The sequence below is a fragment of the Spinacia oleracea genome, chromosome 5, assembly GCF_020520425.1.
Source record: "Spinacia oleracea cultivar Varoflay chromosome 5, BTI_SOV_V1, whole genome shotgun sequence".
NCBI lineage: Eukaryota > Viridiplantae > Streptophyta > Magnoliopsida > Caryophyllales > Amaranthaceae > Spinacia > Spinacia oleracea.
In genome coordinates this window covers 20,785,584-20,812,296 of record NC_079491.1, presented here as the reverse complement: position 1 = coordinate 20,812,296, position 26,713 = coordinate 20,785,584, and the positions used below count along the sequence as shown (strand labels likewise).

General features: G+C 35.5%; 3 protein-coding genes across 5 annotated transcripts; 1 reads left to right on the top strand and 2 right to left on the bottom strand.

Moving 5' to 3' along the window:
• The first annotated feature begins 230 nt into the window (after positions 1 to 230).
• LOC110797171 (bifunctional aspartate aminotransferase and glutamate/aspartate-prephenate aminotransferase) lies at positions 231 to 5,924 on the top strand. Its single transcript, XM_022002269.2, has 10 exons — positions 231 to 527; positions 2,905 to 3,139; positions 3,321 to 3,414; positions 3,518 to 3,621; positions 4,044 to 4,292; positions 4,375 to 4,488; positions 4,659 to 4,742; positions 5,104 to 5,274; positions 5,357 to 5,470; positions 5,606 to 5,924. The coding sequence occupies exons 1-10, from the start codon at positions 394 to 396 to the stop codon at positions 5,747 to 5,749; spliced, it is 1,443 nt and encodes a 480-aa protein (XP_021857961.1). The 5' UTR covers positions 231 to 393; the 3' UTR covers positions 5,750 to 5,924.
• A 1,191-nt stretch (positions 5,925 to 7,115) lies between these two features.
• On the bottom strand, positions 7,116 to 10,894 carry LOC110797170 (protein DETOXIFICATION 16). 2 transcript variants are annotated; one of them, XM_022002266.2, is made up of 8 exons: positions 10,368 to 10,894; positions 9,215 to 9,762; positions 8,950 to 9,036; positions 8,631 to 8,687; positions 8,190 to 8,428; positions 7,925 to 8,043; positions 7,739 to 7,825; positions 7,116 to 7,651 (listed from the first exon to the last, which is right to left on the bottom strand). In XM_022002266.2, exons 1-8 carry the CDS (start codon positions 10,722 to 10,724, stop codon positions 7,592 to 7,594), a joined length of 1,554 nt encoding a protein of 517 aa, XP_021857958.1. In that variant the 5' UTR covers positions 10,725 to 10,894; the 3' UTR covers positions 7,116 to 7,591. The 2 variants fall into 2 exon arrangements, 1 of the variants encoding a protein (XP_021857958.1); XR_008921534.1 differs by lacking the exon at positions 7,116 to 7,651 and having other exon boundaries at positions 8,164 to 8,428; positions 10,368 to 10,852.
• An 8,627-nt stretch (positions 10,895 to 19,521) lies between these two features.
• LOC110797169 (uncharacterized) lies at positions 19,522 to 23,261 on the bottom strand. Of its 2 annotated transcripts, none has more exons than XM_022002265.2 (7): positions 23,055 to 23,261; positions 22,844 to 22,911; positions 20,516 to 20,582; positions 20,294 to 20,416; positions 20,092 to 20,175; positions 19,918 to 20,004; positions 19,522 to 19,808 (listed from the first exon to the last, which is right to left on the bottom strand). In XM_022002265.2, exons 2-7 carry the CDS (start codon positions 22,909 to 22,911, stop codon positions 19,722 to 19,724), a joined length of 516 nt encoding a protein of 171 aa, XP_021857957.1. In that variant the 5' UTR covers positions 23,055 to 23,261; the 3' UTR covers positions 19,522 to 19,721. The 2 variants fall into 2 exon arrangements, with proteins under 2 accessions (XP_021857957.1, XP_021857955.1); XM_022002263.2 differs by having other exon boundaries at positions 22,844 to 22,919; positions 23,055 to 23,259.
• Between the last annotated feature and the right edge of the window lie 3,452 nt (positions 23,262 to 26,713).

Here is a 26,713-nt window from a genome sequence, read left to right as displayed (position 1 = left end):
GAAGAACAAAAAGGAATGGGGGGAGTACTTCCTCTATTTATTTCTCACCCGTGATCAATATGTTCCACAATGTGATTTTTAAAATCACATTGTGTTATCTAATACTGGTTATAATATGTTCCGATTCAGATTATTTCTCACCCGTGATCAATATGTTTAATTATTGCATTTATGGGAATTTTAAATATTTGTATTTCTTTGACTCTATTTCTTTAAGTTAAACGCAGGACTGGTTGTAGGAATGTAGTAGTAACCAAAGTGGTGAAACTACCAACCCCGCTTTAACCAAGAATTTGTACTCCTCATTTAAAAACGGACCAAAGACTCTACGAGTGTGTTTCCCCCATCCACTCCACCTAACAGCACACGTGGACAAGACAGTAAGACACCAATATGCAACTCCAAGCCGCCTGCTCACCAACTCTCTCCCACCAACCTCATCGCCGGCGTCTCGTCGCCGATGCTGTGGCTCTCGATAACTTCCGACCCTTCTCGTTCACTTCTCATCCTATCGGCATTTCTTTCAAGTATTCCTTTCTCTAAATTCTCCATTTTTATGATTTATCTCAATTGTGTATTGAAGCTCGACATTTTCCAACTTTTTTCAATTTGTTTAGATTGAGTTCGTTCCACGATTTATGTTCGAATTGGTTGATCATTGTTTGGTTTTATTTTGATTTTGCTCAGTGATAATGTCGTTGCGTTGTTGATACATCGAGTTATTGATTCTACCTCGTAAATTTACGTGATTCTTGATCATATTATTCATCTTTCCCCAATTCCCTTTCTTTAATTCAAAACCTCAATTGTTATTAGGTTGAAGTTCTAAACCTAAGCATAAATATGCTTTGTTCAAAGCTAAGAGTTGACTGAGTAGCCAATTTTCTTTGTTGATTGATTTAATAATCTGAGTTCTATACCTAGGAAAGAACACTAAAGCTGATTTGCCTCAAGTGTTAGGCGCTACAGCCTGCTTTTTTAGATTCCAAATTTTTGGTTAAGCCTAAGGCTCTGTTTAGTTCACTTAATTTCGACTGAAATTAACTTATGTGAACTTATATGATCATATCTGAAATTAGATTGATTTATTTTTGCAGAACTTATTTTGGAGAAATTTCTAAATAGTCTCCTTGATTGGCAAAACAAGCCAATCAAGTGGAAAATGTGTAATAAACAATAAATAATGGGTAGAAAGGGAATCGCAAAGGGAAATCAAATTCGGAGGAGTTAAAGTGGTTTTATCAAATTGTTACCTCTCTTATCTATTTTGCCAATCAAGGAGATTATTTAGAAATTCGGAGGAGTTAAAGTAGTTTTATAAAGTGATTTTGTACTTTGTAGCTAATGGCATTTTCACTTGTCGTTTTCTTAACTTTTTCTATTTTGCCTTTTGTTTATTTCAGTTTCATTGTCTTGTGTTTCTATTTATGATATTGCCACTTGATATGCTTAACTTGCCAATCAAGGGGATCGACTGGGCAACCCTCCTTATTTTGTCCGGAAAAATTCATTTTTTTGTGTGTTAAATAATCTGAAAGAAACACTTATTTTTGTTAAAGCTACCTGAATGAACTTATTTTGTCCGACCTTATCTGAACTTGTATGAACTCTCAGCTTATTTTTCCTAAAATAAGTCAAAATAAGTTGAAACAAGTAGACCCTAAGCCTACTTTGTTAGGTTTCGATGTTTTTTGGCTAAGAATAATTGATTTCTTATCCATTGTCATCACGTTGCTGTTCTCCACAACTTGAACTGGTTCCTCTGTTTAAATTAGGAAGGAATTTCTCGAATAATGGTGTATTGTTTATCTAGGAACTGTTGCTAGATATTGGTTATTAGTTGGTCCTTCTATTATCAAGCTCATTGGTTTTGTTGGTCTGTGGTAACAACAGAACTTACACCCTTCTTCCAGTTCTTGGGTTTAAAATTTGAAGTAAAACACGTACATTTGGAGGTAAAATGTGATAGGAGCAAGCTGTACACTCAATTCTTATAGCTATCTCTCAATTTTCTTACCGTTATTAGATGCTCCCTTCGAACTGGATATGTTTTTGGTAGTAGTCCATTTTATTATTTGGACTATTAAATAAGAAGCGACATATCGCTAGCTGGTGTTGCACTGTTTTGTGCTTGGTATCATCTTAGAGGATGTTCAATGGTACATGGCTCTCCGAAGGGCTTTCCCCTCTCTCTAGAAGACGACACCCTCAAGATGCCTACTCCGATTATTCAGTTTTTAACGAATGTACTCTTTGTCAATATACCTTTTTAAAATATTGTCTTTGTCAATATACTTTGTAATAATATCCCTGTATTTCAACCAACATTAAATTATATTGTCATTGGACACATAAGTTTAAAATGAAAGTGGATATTGCAGTCATATTGGTACATGTGCATGTTTTTATATCTCTATGTGCTTATCAATTTTCATACAGTATTTCTTAACATAGATCTTGTCACCCTAGGTCATGCTAATCCTTAGGGCCCATTTGATAGCCGGTCATAAATGGTAGCAATGAGAACGAAAATTTGTAAGGAAAATCAATATCCATTCCCATGGTAATGCTATATTTCTTCTTCATTAATTTTCATTACCATCCATTACCATTTGGTGAGTGGTATTGGGTGAAAATGCAAATTTATGAAGAAAAACACCAAGTTTGAGATAAAATTTCATTACCATGGGCATTATGATGTTATTTTTCTTGCCAAATAACACTTAGATTTATTCCCATTCCTTCCATTTGTTACCGGCTACCAAACATACCGTTATTTCTTTGCATATGTCTTGTGTATTGTCATTGTTCAGATTAGTTCGTAAGCTTGTTTCATTTTACTGGATCTTTTTTGAGAATTTTTTTTTCTTCAACTGTAATGAATCTATTTGTTGTATGTACAAGATCATCAAACACTAGGGAGGGGAATTTTCCAAGACTAAGTGTGGTGATGAGATCTCAAAGCACCACTGATCCTGTCGAGCTTGATGTCTCGTTGAGTCCAAGGGTTAACTCTGTTAAGCCTTCCAAAACTGTTGCGATAACAGATCAAGCAACTGCTCTTGTACAAGCTGGTGTGCCAGTAATTAGGTTGGCAGCTGGAGAGCCTGACTTTGATACTCCATCGGAGATAGCTGAGGTCTCACTCCTTTTGCTGATTATTATTCAATTACACACCATGACTTAATTTCTCTTGGATAATAGACTTGCATCATATAACAATGTTATCTGTTGTCATTTATTAGGTTAATATTCACGTTTGTTTGAACCCGCAATAGGAAACTATTATCTCTCTAAATGTTTGCTTTTCATCTTCATAGGCTGGCATTAATGCAATTCGTGAAGGTTTTACAAGATATACACCAAATGCAGGTACTATGGAACTCCGCAAAGCTATTTGCCACAAACTACAAGGTAAATGAATTTTTTAGTCACACTTCATTGTTTGTTTTTTGTATGGCTGTCGTGGATACTTGGTTGACAAAAACTGCCTTAAAGTGAAGCTTTATTGTTGCAGAGGAAAATGGAATTTCTTATTCTCCAGACCAAATTTTAGTGAGTAATGGAGCCAAGCAATCTATTCTCCAAGTAGTGCTTGCTGTTTGTTCACCGGGAGATGAAGTGAGTTTCTTCATGTTTCAAAAGTAATAATCACACTAGCTACATATTTCCTGCTTTTTCTCGTTTTCTCCACCTTTCAATGTTCTGTGATGGGTTCATGACTGAACTAAAACTGTGGTAGCCGCAAGTACTCTTGTTATTCTTTGTATAGTGGTAATTATTTTTCTATCTTGTATCATCAACCTGATGGGTATCTATGCATGACCTATGACTCTATGAGTGACAAGATTCTGCAATGCTGCACGTGGGAAGCCTTTGCAAATTACAAATTTACAATTGAATAGATTGAAAATATTGTGTTTCAACATATATATGGAAGATCTTGATTGTTTTGCAAATTTATTACTTATGTTTCATGTGCTATATATCTATTATTATGCTATCCTTGGTGTCAAAGTGTTTGCTTATGAATCAAATTTCAGGTTGTAATTCCAGCACCCTATTGGGTGAGTTACCCCGAAATGGCGAGGCTGGCTGATGCAACTCCTGTGATTGTTGACACTGGAATATCTCAAAACTTTTTAATGGACCCAAAGCATCTGGAGTCAAAACTCAATGAGAAGTCAAGGTTGTTAATTCTATGCTCGCCATCCAACCCTACAGGTTCTGTTTATCCCAAGGAACTCCTTGAAGAGATCGCTGCCATAGTGGCACGATACCCACGACTTCTGGTAGTAGATGACTTCTTACGTGTACACACAAACACACACGTCATTTTGATACTAACTGTTGAATTATGAACTTCTTTCCTAGGTCTTGTCTGATGAGATATACGAGCATATCATTTATGCACCAGCAAAGCATACTAGCTTTGCTTCACTACCAGGAATGTGGGAAAGGACGTTGACTGTCAATGGCTTTTCCAAGGTAATTTGCAGAGGTTCAACTGTGTTTGCTGGTGCAGATCCTTCTCTCTCTTTTGCTTAGTGTGGATAATAAACTATTTAAATTTACCTTAGAAGTTGGGATATAATGTTAACGTATTCTCTTTGATTTCTTATTTAGTCTCACTCTTAATCTTGATTTGACTAACTTAGGCCTTTGCAATGACTGGTTGGAGACTTGGATATCTAGCTGGTCCTAAACATTTTGTTGCTGCATGCGGAAAAATTCAGAGCCAGGTATAATTATTGAACTTGAAACTGGCTTCCAAACAAGTGATGGGATTTCAAAGTTCAAACTGTCGAATTGTTTTTGCATGTCAAATAGCAGGACATAGAAGTAGGCAAGAATCCTCTGGGCTCTGGCTAATGACTGAGTTAATTATGACAATATTTTCTGGATTTTAATTTTGTTATGTTATTTGAGTTAATTGTAGCATTCATATAATAGAACATGTTACATGGGGATAATACACTATGGAGTGTTAAGAATGTTATGATAGTTGAAGTGTACTCTGATCCTAAAAAATGTAAAGTGTGAAATGAGAATGTAGGTTGAAACCTTGGAACTACGTCTGATTTGTTTGTTCTGCTGTTGTAGTCAACTTCAGGTGCCAGCAGCATATCTCAAAAAGCGGGAGTTGCTGCACTTGGAATGGGAAAGGCTGGTGGAGAGGCAGTAGCAACAATGGTCAAAGCATTTAGAGAGAGACGGGATTTCTTGATTAAAAGTTTCATTGATATGGAAGGTGTCAAGATATCAGATCCGCAGGTACTTTCTTATGATCTCCATTCTCCTCTCCCTTGCATATAAACTATGAGACTCCAATCTTATTGACACACATCTTTTGCAGGGAGCTTTCTATCTGTTCCTTGATTTCAGCTCTTATTATGGTTCAGAAGCTGAAGGATTTGGTCCCATAGATGGGTCGGAATCCCTATGTCGTTATTTTCTTGACAAAGCTCAGGTATGCGTTACTAATTTTCTGTTGTTAAAGTGCTAACTAGTAGATAACTAGATGTAACTCTCTTTCCTCAAGTAAATGGTGCTTAAAGGGGATAAAATAGTAAATGATATTAGAAGTTAACATTGGGTTCCTCAGGTGGCACTTGTTCCAGGAGATGCTTTTGGCGATGACAACTGCATCCGCATTTCTTATGCAGAATCTCTTTCCATTCTGGAGAAGGCCACGGAGAACATCAAGAAAGCCATTTCCCAGCTTAAGTTGCCTGTGTCGATTAACTAACATGCCCATTTTTGAAGACCATTTACACAAGTACTCTCTACCATTGTACCATTTTACATATTGCAATTCCACTGTTTTCTCTTTTTTCATTACAAAATTAGAATTATGGTGTATTTGATTCTTGTAACTTGTGAGCAAATTAAAAGTTAATAAGAAGTGCATCTTTTTATATGTATGTTTGTTTTCTATAACTCAACTGTGATAAAGTTATTACCCGATTGTTTTATCGATGTTTACTTTACAACCAGCTTAAAAACATGTAAGTATTTAATCTGTTTTGTTACAATTAAATGTGATACTGAAGTATGAAGTTTGTTTATGTAATTATTAACTCCCAAAGGCTATAAAAGAAAAGTACTCTGTATCTGGATTATCTTGGGGTAGATAGACAAATTAACAGAATTTGACCGCTTTATTTCCTTAACGAACAAAGCTTGAGTACATTATAATCTCTAGCTTGAGCTCGATTAAGTTAAATGAACCTAAACATGAACATAGTAATCCTCTCCGTTTCATAAAGATTTTTACAGTTACTGTTTGCACAAATATTAAGACCAAAATAGAAAAGTTGGTTGAATATAATAAAATATGGATAAAGTAAGGAAAATGTGGGTGGGTGTAAGAAAAAATGAATAAAGTAAGAGAAAGTGAATGGAAAATTGTAAATGTTGTGGGGGTAAGAAAGATAAGGTAGTAAATTTTCATGTCTAGTTCTCCCTCTGTATTTATTTAAGGGATACACTTTGGCCGGACACGGGTATTAAGAAAAAAAAATTGAATGAAATAAAATAATAAAGCAAGTGGGGTTGGGTAGATATTTTAATAAGTAAACAAGTGGAGACCATATCATGTTGGGGGGTGGGAGGTGGGTGGGTTTATTTGTTTAATAGGATGGTGGGTCATATGGTAAATTAGATGTATTATTTAATTAGATGGTGGAGTTGATAAATTACTAAAAATGACAAGTGTATCCCTTAAATAATATGGAGGGAGTAATAGAATAAAACAAAGTGTAAATAACATTAAGAAATACTCCCTCCGTCCCTTAATACTCGCACCGCTTTCCTTTTCGGGCTATCCCTTAATACTTGCACCGCTTCTATAAATGGAAATTTATACCAATATTATATTATTTCTCACACTTACTTACTAACCCCACTACATCCCTATTCCCTACAAAAAATCATTCAAAAATTCACACCCCAACTCACCACTCTCCACCTCTTACCCATTTCCCACTAACTATATTAAAAAAATACTCCACTATCAACTAACACCCATTAAAGTAATAAGTCAATTTAAATGTCTTAAACTCCGCACCGGTCAAACCGGTGCGAGTATTAAGGGACGGAGGGAATAGACTAAATTGGAAAGTGTAAAGATCATTGATAATACAGGTCAACGCCAGGAGCAAAAAGGTGTTTCAGACGAGGGCTAAACCCTGCAGCCTTGCCTACTGTGTAACCTCTAGAAGTCTAGAGCCATAAAACTCAGATAATCCTTATATGAAACATGAAAATTTCAATTCAGCTTACAATTAACCAAACAAGGGATACATAAATTGGGAGACAACTGAATGAAAATCTGATTCTGTATGTCATATGTATCTTTCTGCAGTTGAGGTTCTTCTGAATGAAAAAAACACGCTTACGCCACTATTTCACCAAGCAAGTATCTCCAACTCAAAATGCGTTGGCATTCAACATTGATAAGCATCCGGTACTTGGATGATTCTTTCATCTTTGCCTGTGTTTAAGAAGCAAGCATTATAACTTAGTTCCAAATTCTTAATTTCCAATTAGAGATGGATGTTTTCACTTTTCACCATCCACAACAGTCTCTTCAGAAAACCATCTCTTTGACAACTTTGGATTCGTAGACTCTCTCCGTAGCTTTCTTGGCCTAGAGATGAATCACAGGATCATCATCAATGTAATAATACTTCAATTAAAAAGAAATTACAAAGTTGGTTGTAATGGCATTACTTACTTGTTGCTCCCAGTCTGTTTTCAGTGTAATGACAAGGAAGGCGATAACTTGAAGGGTGATTGCGCATAAAATTCCTAACCAGAGACCCTTTAACAAGAGATTCAATAACAAAAGCGTGGTTAATTAACTTCAAAGACAGTAGTTAATTATGTCGTTTAAGTAGAGTATAAAGGAGTGAATAATTACTTTCCCTCCAATGTGCAGGTAAAATGCTAACAGGATAGCAACTGGAAGACCCACAATATAAAATGATCCTAGATTGATATATGCACCTATCTTTTGCCAACCACATCCTCTAGCTGTCCCTGAATATAATGTTCACAGAAATATATAAAAATTAAATTAAAATAAATCATTCAGGGAATTTTTCATAAATATATACCAGAGCAAGCTGTAGCCTGTTTTCCAGGTTTGAAAAAATAAACCTTTGGCAATAATGTAAGTGTGTTACCGGAGAGGACGCATGTGAGTCCGTCAACGAAATTGGTTAATGCAAGTAGGGGCATCATGGAAGCTAAATATGTCACCACTTCCATCTCGCTACTATAAGCATAACCCCAGGCATTTCGTATCAGTATAAGGATTAACCCCATAACAATGCTCTCGGAAACTGTCATGCATAAAACGACATATACTGCTGTTCTTGCAGCTTCTGGCTTCCCAGCTCCCAATTCATTAGAGACCCTCGTACTGTAGACAGACAAGCCCAAACAGAATTCAGAGGCTACTTGTACATTTTTGTGTTTCCTTTAATTTCCTCTTGAAAACAATTCAGTTCTTTAAGATAAATTTAAGTAAAAAATTAGTTATGTTTGCGAAAGCCAAATATTATATACGGATCTTAAAACAGATAAGATAATATCAATGTTTATGAAAGCAAACAAAAGATCACCTTACTGCACCACTGAAACCTTCAGGAATAACCCAAACAAGTGAGGTAGTATTGAGGCTGCATCAAGTTGCATTACAGAATAGGTCATCACTCTACTAGAGTTCCAATAGACTAATAGATTAGTATAACAAACTGATAATCCTGTTTTAACAGTGTAACTCATACTGTGCCGTGATTCAGTGCCGGTGTCATTATATGATTGCTGTGATGACAGTTCACCCTCTTTATAATCTATCATCTTTAGATATGCAGTTTTATGCTATTAAATGTCATTATAAAAAAAGACAAGAAATCTTTAGTTGAAGAGCAAAGTGCAAACCTGATGGAAAGCACTGAAGTTTCTAGTGCTGGGTTTGGTAGAAGACCAGACAACAGAACAATCATTTCAAAAGACCACATTTCCAAGCTGTTTCAATCACAGCAACAAAAAAGTCCTTAATCTCCACATGCAACAGAAACAAGATCAAAGATCATATCAAACAAAATTTAGTATCTGACATCCTTGCATGAGTTGCATCCTTGTGTAACAATTGAAATGAGAAAACTGTAAGTCCTTTCTGTAGGAACATAAAAAAGAACCTTACCAGACCATGACAGCTGATGGTATAGCGAGCCTGAGTAGAGCTGGGATACCTTGAAATGATGCTTTTGAGAAGCTACTTGTCCAAGTTCTTGAACACGACGAAGAAAATTTAACATAAGCTGCTAACAGCATACAATTAATGCAGTATGATATAGTATTTGCAAGGGCAGCTCCTTTACTTCCTAGGCCAGATTTGAACACCAATAACCAACAGACTAATATGTGCAGTAGAGTAGTGATTCCAGAAGTCAGCAGCATTGGGAAGACTATATTTTGGGTTTGAAAGAATCTGATAAGGCATTGAAGAATACTATATGCAAAAAGACTAGGGATCATAAATTGGGCATAAGGAGCAGCTTCAGCTGCAATATCATGGTTCTGTCCTAAAGCCACCAAAATTGGTTCAGTAAATGACCATATTACACTGATGGGGATGCTTATCAATAACAGCAAAACCATGGCTCTCTGTGTGTGTATGCCTACCATTTCGTATTGCTCTGCACCATATGACTGCCCACATATCGTCTCTAGCGCACTCGCCATTCCTAGCTGCATGCTCACACAGATATAAACTGTTGAGTTTAGACTGTCTCAATTTTCAACAACTTGAGAAAGTCTTATGTGAGATTGTCTCACGTAGATCTATTCTACTGTAACATTTATGAGAGATACAAATTTACTGTACAAATTTCATCTTTTGTGTAACCGGATTTTCAAAAATATTTCATCAAAGTCTTACGCGACTGGCTCACATTAATTTATTTAATATATTCCGACAGATTAAATATTAAATCGACCTTAAAATTTTCTAGTAAAAAAAAGGCACCCTTAATTATAAAAAGAAACGACAACGTTTTGGTTAGGTTATTGTGCAACCGTTTCATACGACTTTTTCCTGTCACATAGGGTAATAAAAAAGGGTGGACAAGAATACAATATTCATCCCACAAAAGAGTTTATAGCATTACTATTGATTGCTTCATCATATATACATTCATACTTTAACATGAAAATATATATTGAAAGGAATTTTTCCTTAAATATGAGAAAGTGCAAAAATCAAAATATTGCACCTTAAAATGAAAGTGTTTCGGCTAAAGCAAAGGTAACATATAAAAAAGACTAGAATAATAAAATGGAAAAAAGCAACTAACCAAGAAGCTGAATCCAGTAACATATGCAAAAGAGGTAGCCATGGAAGCTGCAGAGAGAGCTAACTCGCCGAGGTGACCCACCATCATTAGAGATATTATATGCAACGAAAATGTTAACAGACCCACTAATATCAATGGACCTGCTAACCATACTTGTTTCTTTGCTTCTTCTACAAAAACCCTTTTTCCCCAATTATTATATTTACCTTGCTGAACCAAACAAGCCCTAAGTTGATCATGTTTAAATTCATTTATGTTTCTTTCAATCTGAATACCTTCTTCTATTGCTTCTCCAGTGAGTGAGCGTGAGGTGCTAAGAAGAGGGAGAGTCGTTGATGGGTTTTCTTGTTTGTCCATTTTATCAGCTTTTCGTAGCCTAGACTTGTACACTACTGGGTTGTACTCCCTCCATTCCCTTTTATTCTTCCCCTAAATAATGTTGGGTGTGGTTTAAGAAAATTGAATCTTGGTTTGTATTGGGATATGAGTAATGATTGGGTGTAAGAATAATGATTGGGTGTAAGAGATTGAATAAAATAAAGAGATAGAAAGTATTAAATTAATAGGGAGAAAAATAGATATTTTATTAAAGTAATGAAATAAATCAACATACATTTTTCAGTCACATGGGGCTATGGGACCCATCTGCTCTTACATGGACCAATCAGAAACAAGTTTAACAATGACTCACGTTTTTTTTAGCTGGAAATTTTGCCCAAATAATTGACTTTCAGATTTCACTCCAAATTTTTCCCCAAATAAAAAAACAGGGGATTTTCATTTTCCCTCCAAATTTTTTAGAGGTTGAAATAGTGAATTCCCTTTATAAATAGGGTCACTTTCCCCCACAAAAGACAAAAATCTGACTCTAACCAAGTTCAATAAATACAAGGAAAACACCAAAATTTCTTCCTCAATTCAACATTAAATAGCAAAAAAACAGGGGACTTAATGGCTTCAGATCAAGAGGATGACGATTTCCTCGGATTTTCTGATGATGAAGGCGACGGCATTAACTCCGATTCTGACTCGGAGGAAGGTGATGATGCTGCTGACTTGGTACAAGCTTCTGAAAATACTGCTGCTGATTTTGGGGACTTTGAGTTTAATGAAGATGTACCAAACATTACTGAAGATGTACAACAGGTACCAGAAGTAGAAGGGGAAGGGCAACAGCAAAATACCAACTTTCAAGAGGTACCATTTCTTTTTGATTTGAACTTTCCACCACCATCAGAAAATGCATCACCTCATCATCATCAAACAGCAACACAAAGAACAGATCATCATAAGCCCAGGACTCCTAGAATAAATAATGAATTGAGGCTTGAAATTTTGGTGTTCCTGCTGAATAGAAAAATTCCAGATTCAGAAACTCTTTTATTTGGGACAATAAGGGATGCAGCCATAGAATTTGATTACAACAGAAAAACCATAGGAACAATATGGGACAAAGCAAAGAAGCAGAAGGCAGCAATGAATTCATATGTGGTGGAAAGTAAGTATCACAAGTGTGGCAGGAAAAAGGTTCAAGTCACATATGACTCTATTGCACAAATAGCCATGGGGGACAGAACATGCATTGTAGATCTTGCAAAAATGTTCAATTTGGGACCAACAACAGTATGGAGGCTCATCAAGAGAAAAATTATTAAGCCACACTCAAGTCCCTTGCATCCAGGCATTTCAGAAGCATGCAAAATGGCAAGGATGAGGTGGGTACTCAGACTAATAATGGATTACACTATACCACAAGAACCAACATATTACAGCATGTATGACTTCATTCATATTGATGAGAAGTGGTTTTATTTGACTCAAAAAAACCAGAGAGTTTATCTTGCAAACAATGAACCCTATCCACATAGAAGTGCAAGTTCAAGAACCAAGATACCAAAATTCATGTTCATGGCAGCAGTAGCCAGACCAAGGTGGGGTGAAAATGGGAATTGTGAATTTGATGGTAAAATAGGCATATTTCCATTCACAAATGCAGTTGCAGCCAAGAGGACATCAAAAAACAGAGTAAAGGGGACCATTGAAACAAAGCCAGTGAAGTCTGTGAATCAAATTGAAACAAGGGCAATGATGATCAACATGCTAATTCCAGCAATCAAGGCAAAGTGGCCACCACATGAAGGGGAAAAGGTCATCTATATTATTCAAGATAATGCAAAGGCACATATATTGCAAGATGATCCTGAATGGCAACTACACTACAAACAAGATGGGTTCACTTTTGTGTTGACTCAACAGCCAGCAAACAGTCCAGATTGCAACATCTTGGACTTGGGATTTTTCAGGTCCATTCAATCACTTATGCACAAGAAAATGCCTAAAACTGTGGAGGACTTAAGTGGAGCAGTGTATGATTCTTTTAATGAATTGCATCCTAAGACATTGTCTAATGTGTGGATGACATTACAGTTTGCTTCTAATGAGATTCTTAAACACAAGGGCACAATGATTACCAACTTCCACACAACAAGAAGAAGATTCTAGAAGATGAAGGCAGACTGCCAGAGCAAGTCAAGGCGCCTATATGGGCAGTTAATGAATGCATGCAACTCTATGATGAATGGAAAGCAAACCAGTGAAGCAAAGAGCAAACAATTAGATAACTTTTTGTGTTTTGGGGACATGTTTTTAAATTGACAAGTAAAACCAATGTGTCACTTTTGTAAGCTTAAATGCAAGCATAACATGCAGGCAAAACATTTTGTAAGCATATCTTTTGGAAGCATCAATGAATGAATCTCATGTTTAAGTTTAGTAAAGTTTTTTCATCTTTCTTATTCACATCAAAATAGACTAATCAAGGCAAGGCAATAAACAAGGAAGAAGTACATAACAAGAACAAGGCATCATTGGCAAAACAAGAACAAGACAGCATTAACAAGAACAAGGCAGCATTGGCAAAACATGAACAAGGCAGCATTGGCAGAACAAGAACAAGGCAGAAGAGGTAAGGCAGCATTGGCAAAACAAGAACAAGGCAATATTGGCAAAACAAGAACAAGGCAGCATTGGCAAACCATGAACAAGGCAGCAGAGGCAAGGCAACAAATAGGCAGTAGAGGCAAGGGGACATGCAAACATAAACAACAGTCAATCTAATTGTTATTCTCAGTTACAAGTTGATTTTCATCATTGAATCTTATGACATTAATATCCTCTTGCCTAATGGAGCAAATTACTAACACAATTTAAAAAGGTTAAGGAAACTGACTCCATTAAGCAAATGATACTAAGGGCCTAAGAAACTCAGGACATACAAATTCACAACTATAAACACATCGGCTTCGAAGTGGAAAGAAATAATAAAATCACATCATTTTCAGATGGAAATTCTTCCCACTCCGAAACCGATGCGTCAAAAGAAGTAAAATTTGACTTAAACAACCATTTCATCATTGATAACAAATGAAAGACAAGGGAAGAACAAGGCAGCAGAGGCAAGGTAGTGAATTACAACATGAATGATCAAGGGGACATAATTTAATCCTAGTTGTTATTCTCAGTTATAAGTTGTTTGTCATCATTGAATCTTATGACATTAATATCCTACTCCCAAATGGAGAAAATTACTAACACAATTTAAAAAGGATAAGGAAACTGACTCCATTTGACAGAGGATACTAAGGGCCCAAGAAACTCAGGACATACAAAATCGCAACTCTAAACACATCGGCTTCTAAATGGAAATAAATAATAATATCACATCATTTTCAGATGGAAATTATTCCCACTTAGAAATCGATGCGTCGAAAGAAGTAATTTTGACAAAAACAATCATTTCATCATTGATAACACATGGAATATGCCTCACATAAACAAAGTGTTCTTAAAGAATCATAAATATCTCAGAATGTCCCCAAAAATCATTGAATCAAACCCTTTCCAATTAAACTTAGCTCCTGAAAAACATCATGGATGCTAATGGTGCATGAGTTTGATTGAAAAACATAGGGTTTGACACTCATAAAATGAAGACTCATCACAGATCACAAGGCAAAAGTACATAACTTTATCACATCACATCTCTAAACACATCGGCATCCAAATGGAAAGAATGCATATCACATCATTTTCAGATGGAAATTCTTCCCATTTGGATGCCGATGTGCCAAAAGATGTAATGGACAAGAAAACAAGAACAAAGCAGCAAAAACAAGGAAGCAATGAACAAGGCAACAATGCACAAGGCAAGAATGCACAAGGTTGAATCTCAGTTAAGTTGATTTACATCATTGACAAATTTGTTTCTAAATGATTACAACCTCATCACCAATTTACCAAAGGGGATACATGATCACTCAATGATGTGAAATGATCTGTATTCCCTTTTGTAATTGGTGATGAAGGACATGTTTAGAAACAAATATCTCAGGTTATCAACGCATACATCACAGAATATCAACACTAATATCATTGAATATCATTAACCCCACAATCATACATGTTGTTTTGCAAGACATGAATTGCCTCTCCTGTCTAATGCCAGTTTATATGTGAAGGATTCAATTTCATTGTATCCTAACAACATTAAAACTGGCAAAAGACGGGAAAGCCAAAATAAATCATTAACACAACATATATAACATGACATAAGATCTCAGAATGTCCCCAAGCATCATTGACACAAACCCTATCCCCTAACACTTAGCTCCGGAAGAGCATCAATGATGCTAATGGTGCACAAGTGTTATTGGAACATTGGGTTTAAGTCTCAGCAAATGATGACTCATCACAGATCAAGCATAACAATAACAATTAACAATGCATCAAATGAAACATGAACTGATCAAAACATAGGGTTTGAACCTCATCAAATGAAAGACTCATCACAGACCTCCACTGATTCATGGGACATGAAGCATTAAACAGATCATTAACATGTAGGGTTTCATTTCTCAGATATATTGACACACATCATTGATCAACTAGTTTCAATACTATCATATCTTTAACGTTCTTCTGCCCAATGGAATGATTGATATTCACATTTGATTGTGTGAAATGACATTCACTCCGTTGGACAAAAGAAGTTAAAGGACAATTATTAAAACATAGATCTCAGAATATCAACAATCACATCATTGAACATCACAAACCTCCTAATATTGATCTCAAAATGTCCCCAAGCATCATTAAAACAAATCCAAACCACAAACACTTAGCGCCCGAGAAATATCATTACTGATACTAATGGCAGCACGAGCATTTGTGGTTAATAAGACTTGTTCCTCAGCATTAAAAAGACTCATCATCGATCACAATAAATAAAGGGACATTACTTTATCCTAAAGGGACATACTTGGACATTAAGCATTCAACACAAGGCCACATTGAGAGGACTTAAATAACTCAAACCCTATCCCCAAATTATATTCATTTCATGCTCTTACTAATCCAAAACATAGTTATACTGATCAAATATCATACTCGCCAAAGCATCATATTTATCATACACAAAACATACCATAAAACAGGGGACATTAAGCCATCAAATCATGTTCATCACACAGACAACATTCCACATCATTATTAAAACCATATGGCAACACCATCATCTAATCATCATTATCAATATCATTATACCAACATCATTATCTAACATCAACATCCATACAACTAATCACAACATCATCATCCAAACAACAACGCCCCTGGCCAACAACAGATTACAGTTGTTGGCATCCACCTTATGACTCCACAGCTAGCCAGCATTCAATAAAATTTAAAAGGAAGAAAGGAGACAGACTTATCTAAGCATCATCAGATCCTGAAGCCGAGTTTTTTCCCTTTTCAACTTTCTTTGAGGAGGGATAACCAGATGAACGTTGCCTTGGAGACCCAATAGCATCACCATTCTCATTTTCACACTCTCCAACATACACCAGATCAAATGAATCAGACCCACTTGGTTCCTTGCAATCAATAGGGGACAAACAACATGATTAGTGCCATCATAAAATAACAGGGGACCATGAATTAAAATCAGATCAATATTTCACACCATTATCAATCAAAAATTAATCCGATTTAATCAAACAACTCAAAATAAAGTTCCAAATAATTTCAGATCACCATGGTTACCACATACAATGAGATAAATGAGAGCAAACCACAAAATAATTCCATTAAAATCCAACAAAAATTGTAAAAATCAAAATAAATTTCCAAATACATCCAGATCCCATTTTTTACCACATGCAATGAGATAAATGAGAGCAAACCACAAAATAATTCCATTATAATCCAACTAATGAGAGCAAACCACTTTTACCCAAAAAATTTCAATATAAATTTCCAAATACATCCAGATCCCATTTTTTACCACATGCAATGGGAAAACAGATCAACAAAACACATGAATATTCCGATTTAATTCAAATAATTTCCAAATATATCCAAATAAATTCATAACTCAATTTTAACAACATGAAATGAGAAAACAGAGCACAAAATAACATAAAAAGCCCGATTTATTCTAACAAATCTCCAAAAAATTCCCAACAAATTCGAAATAATATCAGATCTGCATTTTTAACACATGCAATGGGAAATCAGAGAAACTTATCCAATAAATAATCCGAGTACAATGAACAATACTCCAAAAAATTCCAAAATTTATCAAATCCCACATTTTTAGACATGCAAACAATCATCAACCCATTTTAATAAAACCGACATAAATAACCCTAAATAAATCGCAAAAAATCAAAAGTAATACCTCATCGGAATCTCCTTCACCGAAAAAACGCAGATCTGAGGGTGTGGGTTTCCGATCGTCATATTTTGACTCAACCTCCTCTCCTGGCTCCACTTCCCTCTTCTCAAACCATTCTTTCAAATAGTTTCGAGTACTCGTATTTTCTTTTTGGGCCAAATATAGATTGTTTTTATACTCGCCGGAGTAGGAATGCTCGTTGTTGGGACAGTTGCACTTGGATCCCCAATCACAGTTGGAATCGGGGATTCTTTGACCGGAAGTTCCCACCCCAGAATCACCTCGAGTTCTAGACAAAGAAGAACCCATCACGTACCAGAAAAACAAAGATCAGCGACGATTAGGGACCAAAAAGGGGACAAAAATAGAGGGGATCTGCTTGGAATATGAATCTGAGTAATTTTTATGAAAGTATTTAAGCGAAAACGTTTCAGATTTGAGAGATTTGGAGAGGAAAACCCAAAACAGAGGCGGAAAACCTAGGGTTTTCTCAAGAACAGGGGAGGGATTTTAAGAGAGAGAGAGAGATCCGAAGAGGTGAGAGAGAGAAATCAGAATGAGAGGTGGGAGAGTGAAAGGGAGATAGGGACAGTTTATAAAGGGAGGGGGGGTGGGGTTAGGTTAAATAATTAAATAAGGTGGATGGGGTAAAAGTGGGTGGGAATGGGTAGAATCTTAGGGTTTTTTTTGGTAAATAGTGGGGAATCTTAGGGTAAATTGGTGAAAAAACTATGGCCAAAAATAGTAAAAATTCAGTAGGGGAAGAACAAAAAGAAATGCTAAAAAAGGAAATGGGAAGAACAAAAAGGAATGGAGGGAGTACTTTGTAGGCAAGGTCGGCAATCATACTTACCTATTGACTAAAGATGACTGTGGGCCGTGTTTCGTGCCGAATGGGCTCAACTCACGTCAAGCACATTTGTTTCATGTCGAACCGTGTTGGTGCGGTGAATTTTCAAAAGGATGGCCAAAGCTCACGTGCTCTTATGCCGTGCCTTCGTGTCTTAGTTTCAATCAATAAGATTCTATTCTACTAGAATTAATTTGCAAACTTTTTTTTGAGAGGCATTTCGTAAACACATGTTATTTAGATTGATCTAAACTTATTTTGACCAATAAATTCACGTGTATGAATTATTAGGACCTTATGATTTATAGTATCACAATATGTTTCGTAAAATTTATTGAGGTATTGAATTTCTCACACTTTTTCGTTAGGGCATTAAATCTCTCTCACTCTTCCAATGTCAGATGAGGGGCAAAAGTGAAAACATTATTGTTAAATGTAAATTACATCATGTAAGTAAAAAAATAAAATAAAAATAATCTTTGCCCACATTAATTTTTTGTTAAATCGCATGCATGATACCAAACGTAAATCATAAAAAGGGACAGAGGAATTACCACAAGTTCTTTTTAGAGTGTACCCAGCCATTAATCATGGCTTGGCCATAGGAGGGAGTGAGCATTAAAATCAATAAAGAAATAAGAGAGATAAGTAGGGAAGTGAGAGAAACATGATCTGATCATGCCCATGACCAAAATTAATTCTTGGTCATAGAATATAGAGAAGACAAGTGGAAATAAGATTGTTTATTATTTATTTCTTTATTTGGTATGGGTAGGATAAAAGTGTTAAAGAGAAAAAAAAATGACTAAATTTAATTGGTCATTCAGTAGGGGTTAGTGATCATGATCGGACATGAGAGTTGGTCATGAGTAAAATATAAGAGATAAATTTTATTTATTTGATGACCAATTCTTTTTTGTCATCCACTGGTTTTACTCTTATTGGTTTTGCTCATCCCAAAAGTGAGAAAAGCAAAACATGGTGAAAAACGGCGCATAACCCTGAAGTATTAGTTTACTCTAGTTAGTAATGATCAATGATTAATACTCCCTCCGTCTCTTTTTGTTTTTTACGTTTTCCTTTTTGGGTGTTTCAAAATGTTCTTTACATTTCCTTTTATATTATCACATAAATGATTTAATACTCTATCAAAATTTGTACCCAATTATTACACTCCCTTTGTCCCTTAATACTCGCACCGTTTTGACTTTTTGCACTATTCACATAATTCACTTTGACCCTATTTTATATATAGTATATGAAAACAAATATTAGTATATAATATATTGTTGGTTTATCTTAATATATATTTTCAAAATATTAATATTTTTATAAGTTTTTATAATATGTAGTTAAAGATATTGGGGGTCAAAATTGTGCATTGGCAAACGTGTCGATTCAAAACGGTGCGAGTATTAAGGGACGGAGGGAGTATTAACCAATTAAATCAATTGAGTCATTTAATCCCTCACACTTTTCCATATAACTTTTTCTCATTTTCCCAATATCAGAATTTTGATAAGAGTAAAAACATTATAAATAAACTAAGTTTCCTCGTTTACATGAAAAACTTAGAAAAATCTCAATGCATATTAATTAGTCGTTAAAACGCGTGAAAAATACCAAACGTAAAAAACAAAAAGAGACGAAGGGAGTACAATAGTTAATGTCAAAATCTCAAAGTTGATTTATACAATGTACTCACATAAAGTAAGGTACATTGTAGGGTAACACAAAATGAAAAGCTATGGCATCGAACGAGTCCCTGTCTTTATAAAGCATCACGAGCAGCAATTCGACATGTAATGGCATCTGCAAGCGAGCCTAATCCCAATTCCAAGCTTGAAATTTTGTAATGCTGACCAAAGATCAGATGTGTTATACACTTATACCATATGTTGGTGAATGAAGAAACCTATTGGTATCAACTATCAAGTAACTGAATCAAAAGCATAAAAGTAGCCTACCTTTATAATTTGGCTTTGATTTGCTCTTCCTGCCAGCTCCTCCAAACCAATCTCCTTTCCCTTGATTAGGTCTTGGATGGCTTTAATCTATGAACATTCCAAATCCAGTCATATATGCTCAACATTTCAGAGCCACTGCTGAAACAATTAATAAATAAATGGATAACGGCTCACCTCATTTACTGAAGCATCGAAACATGCAGCAAGGATATAGGTGCAACTATCAGAAATGCCACACCTTTTTAAAGATTCTGTAATCTATCAACATGAACTCGTTAATATTAAAGCTCTTCAACGCATTCTATTTGGGGCAGTAAAGGGGAAGAGCGGGTATGTAGGGAGCATTAGGTATTTATTAGCAACAACAGATGATTACATGCTTAGATCCTGAATAATTGTAAACTAGCTCAGAATGTAGTGTCCTTGTAGTTAGAGACTCCCGTGCTTTCGACAGTAGAGCCTTGTGGGCAGCTGCTAGAACAGGGAAGACATCAGGAATCTGTTTCAAGAAACAAAATAAACAGTTGGTTGAAAGATAAGCAAAGCAGCAAACCTCGCTAAAAACAGAGAATATAAGCAGAGATTCACAGAAACTCACAAGAGAGGCATTAAGAAAAGCAGCTTCTGGCTCCAACTTTCCTGATTGCATAAGTTCCAAAAGTTCTCTGTCAACACCAGCATTGAAAAATGGTTTCATTATTTTCCAGAGTTAGAAACTGCATGATCTGTGTATTAGATTACATGTTTATCATAACTAGATATTTAAAGCACAATTTCGAGCGGGGAGGGGGAGATCAACTGCCCGTCTGCCCGCATCTCTTCCTAGTTCCTACGACCATAGAGCTGCAGACCTGCAGTCGATAAGCACACAGCCTCGCAGAAAGGAAAAGTTCACACAGAGACGAAACATATACTCCCTCCGTCCCTTAATACTCGCCCCGCTTTCCTTATAAAGCCGTCCCTTAATACTCGCCACGTTTCTATAAATGACATACTTTTACTAATATTATATCATTTCTCTCACCTACCCAAGAACCCACATATATTCATACTCCCTAAAAAAACATTAAAATATTCAACCCCACCCACACCCCACCCCTTTATTTGTCACATTTCCCACTAACTATATTAAAAAAAATGCAAACTACCACTTAATAAATTAATAAGTCAATTAAATTGCCTAAAACTTTGTGCCGGTCAAACCGGGGCAAGATTAAGGGACGGAGGGAGTAGCCCCTAATTATATTGATGGTCAGAAGATAGAATACATCATGAGGAAAAATCTCAAAACCAGCAGAGATGCTGACCTTGAAGCAACCTCAATGGTTCCCAATAGCTCATAATGTTCATTAAGTCCATAAACATTTAACTATGGAATCATTAAGGGGATTGAGCTAAGATCGAAAAGAAAATCTCAAGCTTTACAGACAGGTCATTTATAAACTTTCTTCTCTAGGAAACAATCACATGATTTCAGCTGTCTACATCTCACGCCGGCATGATTTGATATCAATAACATGAAAAAATAAGCTCTAGATACCACAATGCATCCCCCCTCCCAAGAAAAAGGGAAACACAAAAAACCCTTAGCAGAATCAGTCCAAAGATAAAAGATACTTCTCTTCCACCTCTGGACATGAGGATTCATAGGCCCAGTGTACAATAAACATACACTAAGATCACAAAGGAAACAAACCTCAGAAGGTTCAGTAGAATCTCACTGAGGAACTAACACAAACCAATGAAACCATATTACTTTTTATGGTAATTACAAAAGATTGAACGCTTCTCTAATTTAAACCAAAAGTACTGATAAAATACATATTAATTCAACTTGGTCAGTCTTTTAATTTAACTATGCAGCTGTATTTGTACAGATATGCAACAAAATCTAAGAAAATAGCAAAACAGGGAAACCAGTTGTAATTGGGAGTAAAAATGAGTAACCTCCTCAAGACCAAAATTGATGTCATCTACGAAGTATTAAGGAAGAAACTGCAACACATTTAACTAACAAGTGTTACAAACAGTCACACAGAAAGCAGAGTTTGAAATGCTCCCTCGAGTAGTTTTTAGGATCTAAGTATCCTTAGGATTGTAGAAGCAAATTAAGATGGTGTAACGAAAGTAAAGAATATTGACCAAGTTTGCACTACAGTACCAATAGCAGCATTTACAAGTAAAGAACTATCACATTTGCCTTATTTGTGAGCGATTTGTCCAAATTATGATTGGCTGGAAAAGAGCGATTGGAAGCAACAAAATCTACATTCATAGCAATCAAGACAACATCTTGATGACCAAGAACACTCAAGCGCAGCAACGCCCCAAGAAGGAGTGCAGGACAACTAAAGCGTTTTTGAAGCGTTTTTTGATGGTTGTGAAGAAGCAAGAATATGGAAATTTCATCCTTTGTTGTCATGTTAAGACCTAGAAAGTGGGGGAACAAGAAAAAGCTCATCAGTAAGGCATGATAGAAGCCTGCTCTAGAGGAAGTTTACTTTTTCATCTTGCTAGCAAAGGTTCCACCTACAAAGTAGGGTAAAGTTCTCATCAACCACAATATAATCCGTGCACGAAAATCAAAATTCTCAATCCATCCTAGTACTCCACATCCGAAATAGCAAAATTCTGTGTTTTTGCTTTACTTACTTTTTGGTGTAGAGAGAGCCAAAAGGCAATGATGTAGATGGGGTTCAACCAATTGGCATCCATTTTTACTTCAACAGTAACAATAACTCCCTCATACAACATTTTCACTGAACATTTAGATACAATGTCCGCACTAGACAGAATATATAGCATTCCTTTACTAATCTTCAATACTACGTAATTCCCAACTATAAGTTCCAATCAATCATAAATGTTGTTTTAAGGTTCATCAAACAAACTGAAAACAGGAAACAGAAAAAGAAGGAGAAATTACTTGGAATTGGTGACGCCGGTGAAGAGGAAAAGACAGAGAGAATGAGCCTCAACATCAAACACCTTCATCTTCGATGCTTGAATTCAAATAATGAAATGGGTATACACTAATTAGACATAAAACAACACCGCAACAAACCCAACAGAATATATTTAACAATTTCAAACCAAAACATATCAGAAATATACAGATTAGCGAAGAGAGTACATACCGAGAATAGTGGCGGCAGAGAAGGAGGTAGTTGGAGAGGCGCCGCCGAGTAGAGGTGGTGATACAAAAGATGCCGCTTTTGTTGGAGGGTTAACTTCTATGTGGAGGGGAACCGGGAGGAGGAGCAGACGCGAGTGCGAGTGCGAGTGCGAGTGCGCGATTTGGAGTTTGATTCATTTGTATATTTCCACCCTTCAAAGTATTTTGACTTTTGACAATGCCTATATGATCTTTGGCTATTAATTTTGATTTTAATGTAAGGATTTGCTTGCAATTTATTAAAATATCAAGCGACTCCTCTAATCTTTGGAGGAAAATTACAAATTCGCTTAGTTAAGCTAATTCGCTTATTTAAGCTAATTCGCTTGACCATTTTACACAAAATCCTGTAAACATCTCCTTCAAATGCGTGAGTGGGACGTTGCTTCAAGATACATGTTCGTGAGACTCAAGCGCTTCAAATAGCTTCCTTTATTTTATTTTTAATTTATTGTCACTTCTCTTTTCTATTTTCGTGCATGTGGTCATGAAAAGTAGGAATACTCTATAGTCATTAGAGCAACTCCAATGCTAAGCTACAAAATGTTGTGGCTAACTTTGCCACAACAAATTTCTAACTACAATTGATTAAAGCTACAAATTATCACATTGGTGAGCTACAATACTTTGTAGCTCCCTATCATATTTAATTTAAATAATTTATTTATTTGAGATATTTTTTTTTGAGCTCCGTATTTATCAGTTGCTTATGTCATTATTGTACCAATGGTGGGCTACTTGCTCACATACTCTTTTTTTTTTTTGTGAACATGTCCATTTTGTAACCATTGGAGTTGCTCTTAGCTGATATTTAAGTGACTTTTTGTATTTCCAAGAAGCTTATTTTTCATATTTATCTTCTTCTTTTTTCATATATGTAGATATTCACTCCGTATTTATTGTAGAATATAGTTAATGAGTTTGCTTGTTGAGATATTTTTATTAATATCTTATATTTAGTTTTTTTATGCAAAATATATTCTTCTTTGTTACAATCAACCAATATAAATAGGCTTAGTGCATTCGTTAGTAATCTATCTATCTATTACTATATATACTAAAATAGACATTAGGAATGACACGTGTCACTTCCTGGTGAAAAAAAATCCGTCAAAAACTCTTTCCTAAAAATATATTTATTTTATTCTTTTTTTTTATTTTCTCTCCTTTTGTATAAATGTTTATATATGAAAAGAAAATATAGGATTATGGAATATGCTATTATTAAAATTTTGGTAAAATTTTAGTCAAACTGTCATATCAATAATAGAAAATATTCTTACTCGATATTTTGGTCAAATTAACATATTAAATATATCAAATATTTTAGTCAGATCATCATATTAAACATATAAAATATATAATACGTAGTAAGTTAAAATATGATAAAATGAGTACATTGGAGATTATTAATTACACAATAGATTTAAGGTATAAATAATTCAATGAATTTTTTTATAAAAAAGATGGTCAAATAATAATTTTTAAATATCCGTGCGTGCACGGGACCTAATCTAGTAGATACTACAAACAGGTCGTACACCTCCTTTTCATACATTCCTTGATATATACTCCCTCCGTCCCTTAATACTCGCACCGGTTTAACGGGTGCGGTGTTTAAGACACTTGAATTGACTTATTAATTTAATGGGTTTTAGTTGATAGTGGAGTATTTTTTTAATATTGTTAGTGGAAAATGTGTAAGGGGTGGGGAGTGGTGAGTGGGGGATGTGAATTTTTAAATGATTTTTTGTAGGGAGTAGGGGTGTAGGTGGGTTAGTAGGTAAGTGCGAGAAATAATATAATATTGGTAAAAAGTTTCATTTATAGAAGCGGTGCAAGTATTAAGGAACGACTCGAAAAAGAAAGCAGTGCGAGTATTAAGGGACGAAGGAGTAACGAGTAAAGAGTAAAGTTTGTGTTTCTACAATATATTTATCCTACTTCTATTTGATTTTCATATGCCTGATGAAGATATATATAGTCCCTATTACAGTTATATAGGAAATTTCCAAAAGAATAATGATCAAAATCCTCAAACACCTCCTCTAAATTTCTCAAATCCCCATACATCTCCATTCCAAGTTTCCAACCAACTCTGTATAATTATTCATCAATAGATGTCAATCAACATCGTGAAAATCCTTATGATTCAAGTATTTTGTATCCACCCAACCCTCAAATGAATTATCACTATGGGTATTATAATACTCCAATGGTTAGGTCGGGTAGTCGTCCTACGACTCCTACCCACTCGGAGTCTCTAACTCCTAGGTTGGTTGTCGAATCTCAATCTTCTCAAAATGAAGCTGACTCGGAGGAGATCAATAATCAACAAGACAACGGAAAAAGTACTAAGTTAAGGTGGAGCCAAGTAAAAGATGTTGATTTATGTAAAAGTTGGATTACCATTTCGATAGATCCAATAAAAGGAAATTATCAAACTAAGGAATTGTATTGGAAAAATATCGTTGAATACTACAACACGTGGTGTAACACCCTAATAATTTTCTTGCTTTTTATAAAACATTTTCCAACTTAAAACAAAGGAATTACCAAGATATTACCGCCACCGTGATAATGGCTAAGGCTATTTACCAAAATTACGCAGCGGAATTTAACTAACTTTCAAAACGTATTAAATAGTTAATGGTCAATTAACAACTTGGAACCACTAAGGCCCAAAACCAAAGTATTAAATAATTTAAAATCCATTAACTATAATTTCAATAAATTAAGTAGTCATGACTAGAAAATAACAGTAGAGTTTATAAAGTACGGAAGAGAAATAAACTCCCAAACACGAATCCCAAGATAACTTCTCCCGCAAGTTATCTCTACAAACCTGCTTTATTAAAATCTACTCCCCAACAACGCAAATGCAATGATGGATCATCATAGGGTCATTAAGGCGAAAGCCATGACCAAAAGACATGAAGCACGAAGTCAGCAAAAGCTGAGTACGAACAAGCTAGAATAACGTTCTATCCTAACATGCTTCACTCAACGAATTAATAATCCACATGCAAAAGCCATTTAATAAACAAGTAAACATGGAGACAAGACTCGACACTTGACACGACTCTTGACTCACAGTTTAATAAAGAAGTAGCTTCGAACGGGTAAAATAAAGTATCCTCAAAATGAAAGAAGATGGTGATGGGAGCCAACCATACACCAAATAATAATAAGTCGGACTCCTACCGATAGTCGGGCCATACCGATGGAATTCCAATGCATAACAACATAAAAAGAAGAATGAAACAACGTCTTGTATCATTCAAGGAGTACAAGTTTTCCGGCAAGACTCCCCCCATTGTTCATACTCGAGGTATATACGTTCCAAGAGTTTTGAAGCTCATTCGGGTTGCACTTTACGTTAATTAGTATGTTATGTTCAAGGCGACTCAAGACTCTACACAAGACATAACACGCAACCAATTAAACAATTAAACAATCCAACAATGACGCTTCATTTTAATCCTTTAGGACTTGTGATCAAACATAGGACTCAAGTGAAATTACTCCCATTGTTTCTTCTCAAAAACATTGTTTGAGATAACCCGACATTGCCTATTAAAAAGCGGGGTGTGCCCTTAGCACGAATAGTCCTTAGTTCAA

Coding starts and splice junctions, on each gene's coding strand:
- LOC110797171 (XM_022002269.2), top strand. CDS start 394: ATGCAACTCCAAGCCGCCTGCTCACCAACTCTCTCCCACCAACCTCAT. Junction 528..2,904: donor CCTATCGGCATTTCTTTCAA/GTATTCCTTTCT, acceptor TGTATGTACAAG/ATCATCAAACACTAGGGAGG. Junction 3,415..3,517: donor TATTTGCCACAAACTACAAG/GTAAATGAATTT, acceptor TTATTGTTGCAG/AGGAAAATGGAATTTCTTAT.
- LOC110797170 (XM_022002266.2), bottom strand. CDS start 10,724: ATGGACAAACAAGAAAACCCATCAACGACTCTCCCTCTTCTTAGCACC. Junction 8,429..8,630: donor GGTTTCAGTGGTGCAGTAAG/GTGATCTTTTGT, acceptor GTCTGTCTACAG/TACGAGGGTCTCTAATGAAT. Junction 7,652..7,738: donor AAACAGACTGGGAGCAACAA/GTAAGTAATGCC, acceptor ATTCATCTCTAG/GCCAAGAAAGCTACGGAGAG.
- LOC110797169 (XM_022002265.2), bottom strand. CDS start 22,911: ATGAAGGTGTTTGATGTTGAGGCTCATTCTCTCTGTCTTTTCCTCTTC. Junction 20,417..20,515: donor CTTTTCTTAATGCCTCTCTT/GTGAGTTTCTGT, acceptor TTCTTGAAACAG/ATTCCTGATGTCTTCCCTGT. Junction 20,176..20,293: donor ATTATTCAGGATCTAAGCAT/GTAATCATCTGT, acceptor TCATGTTGATAG/ATTACAGAATCTTTAAAAAG.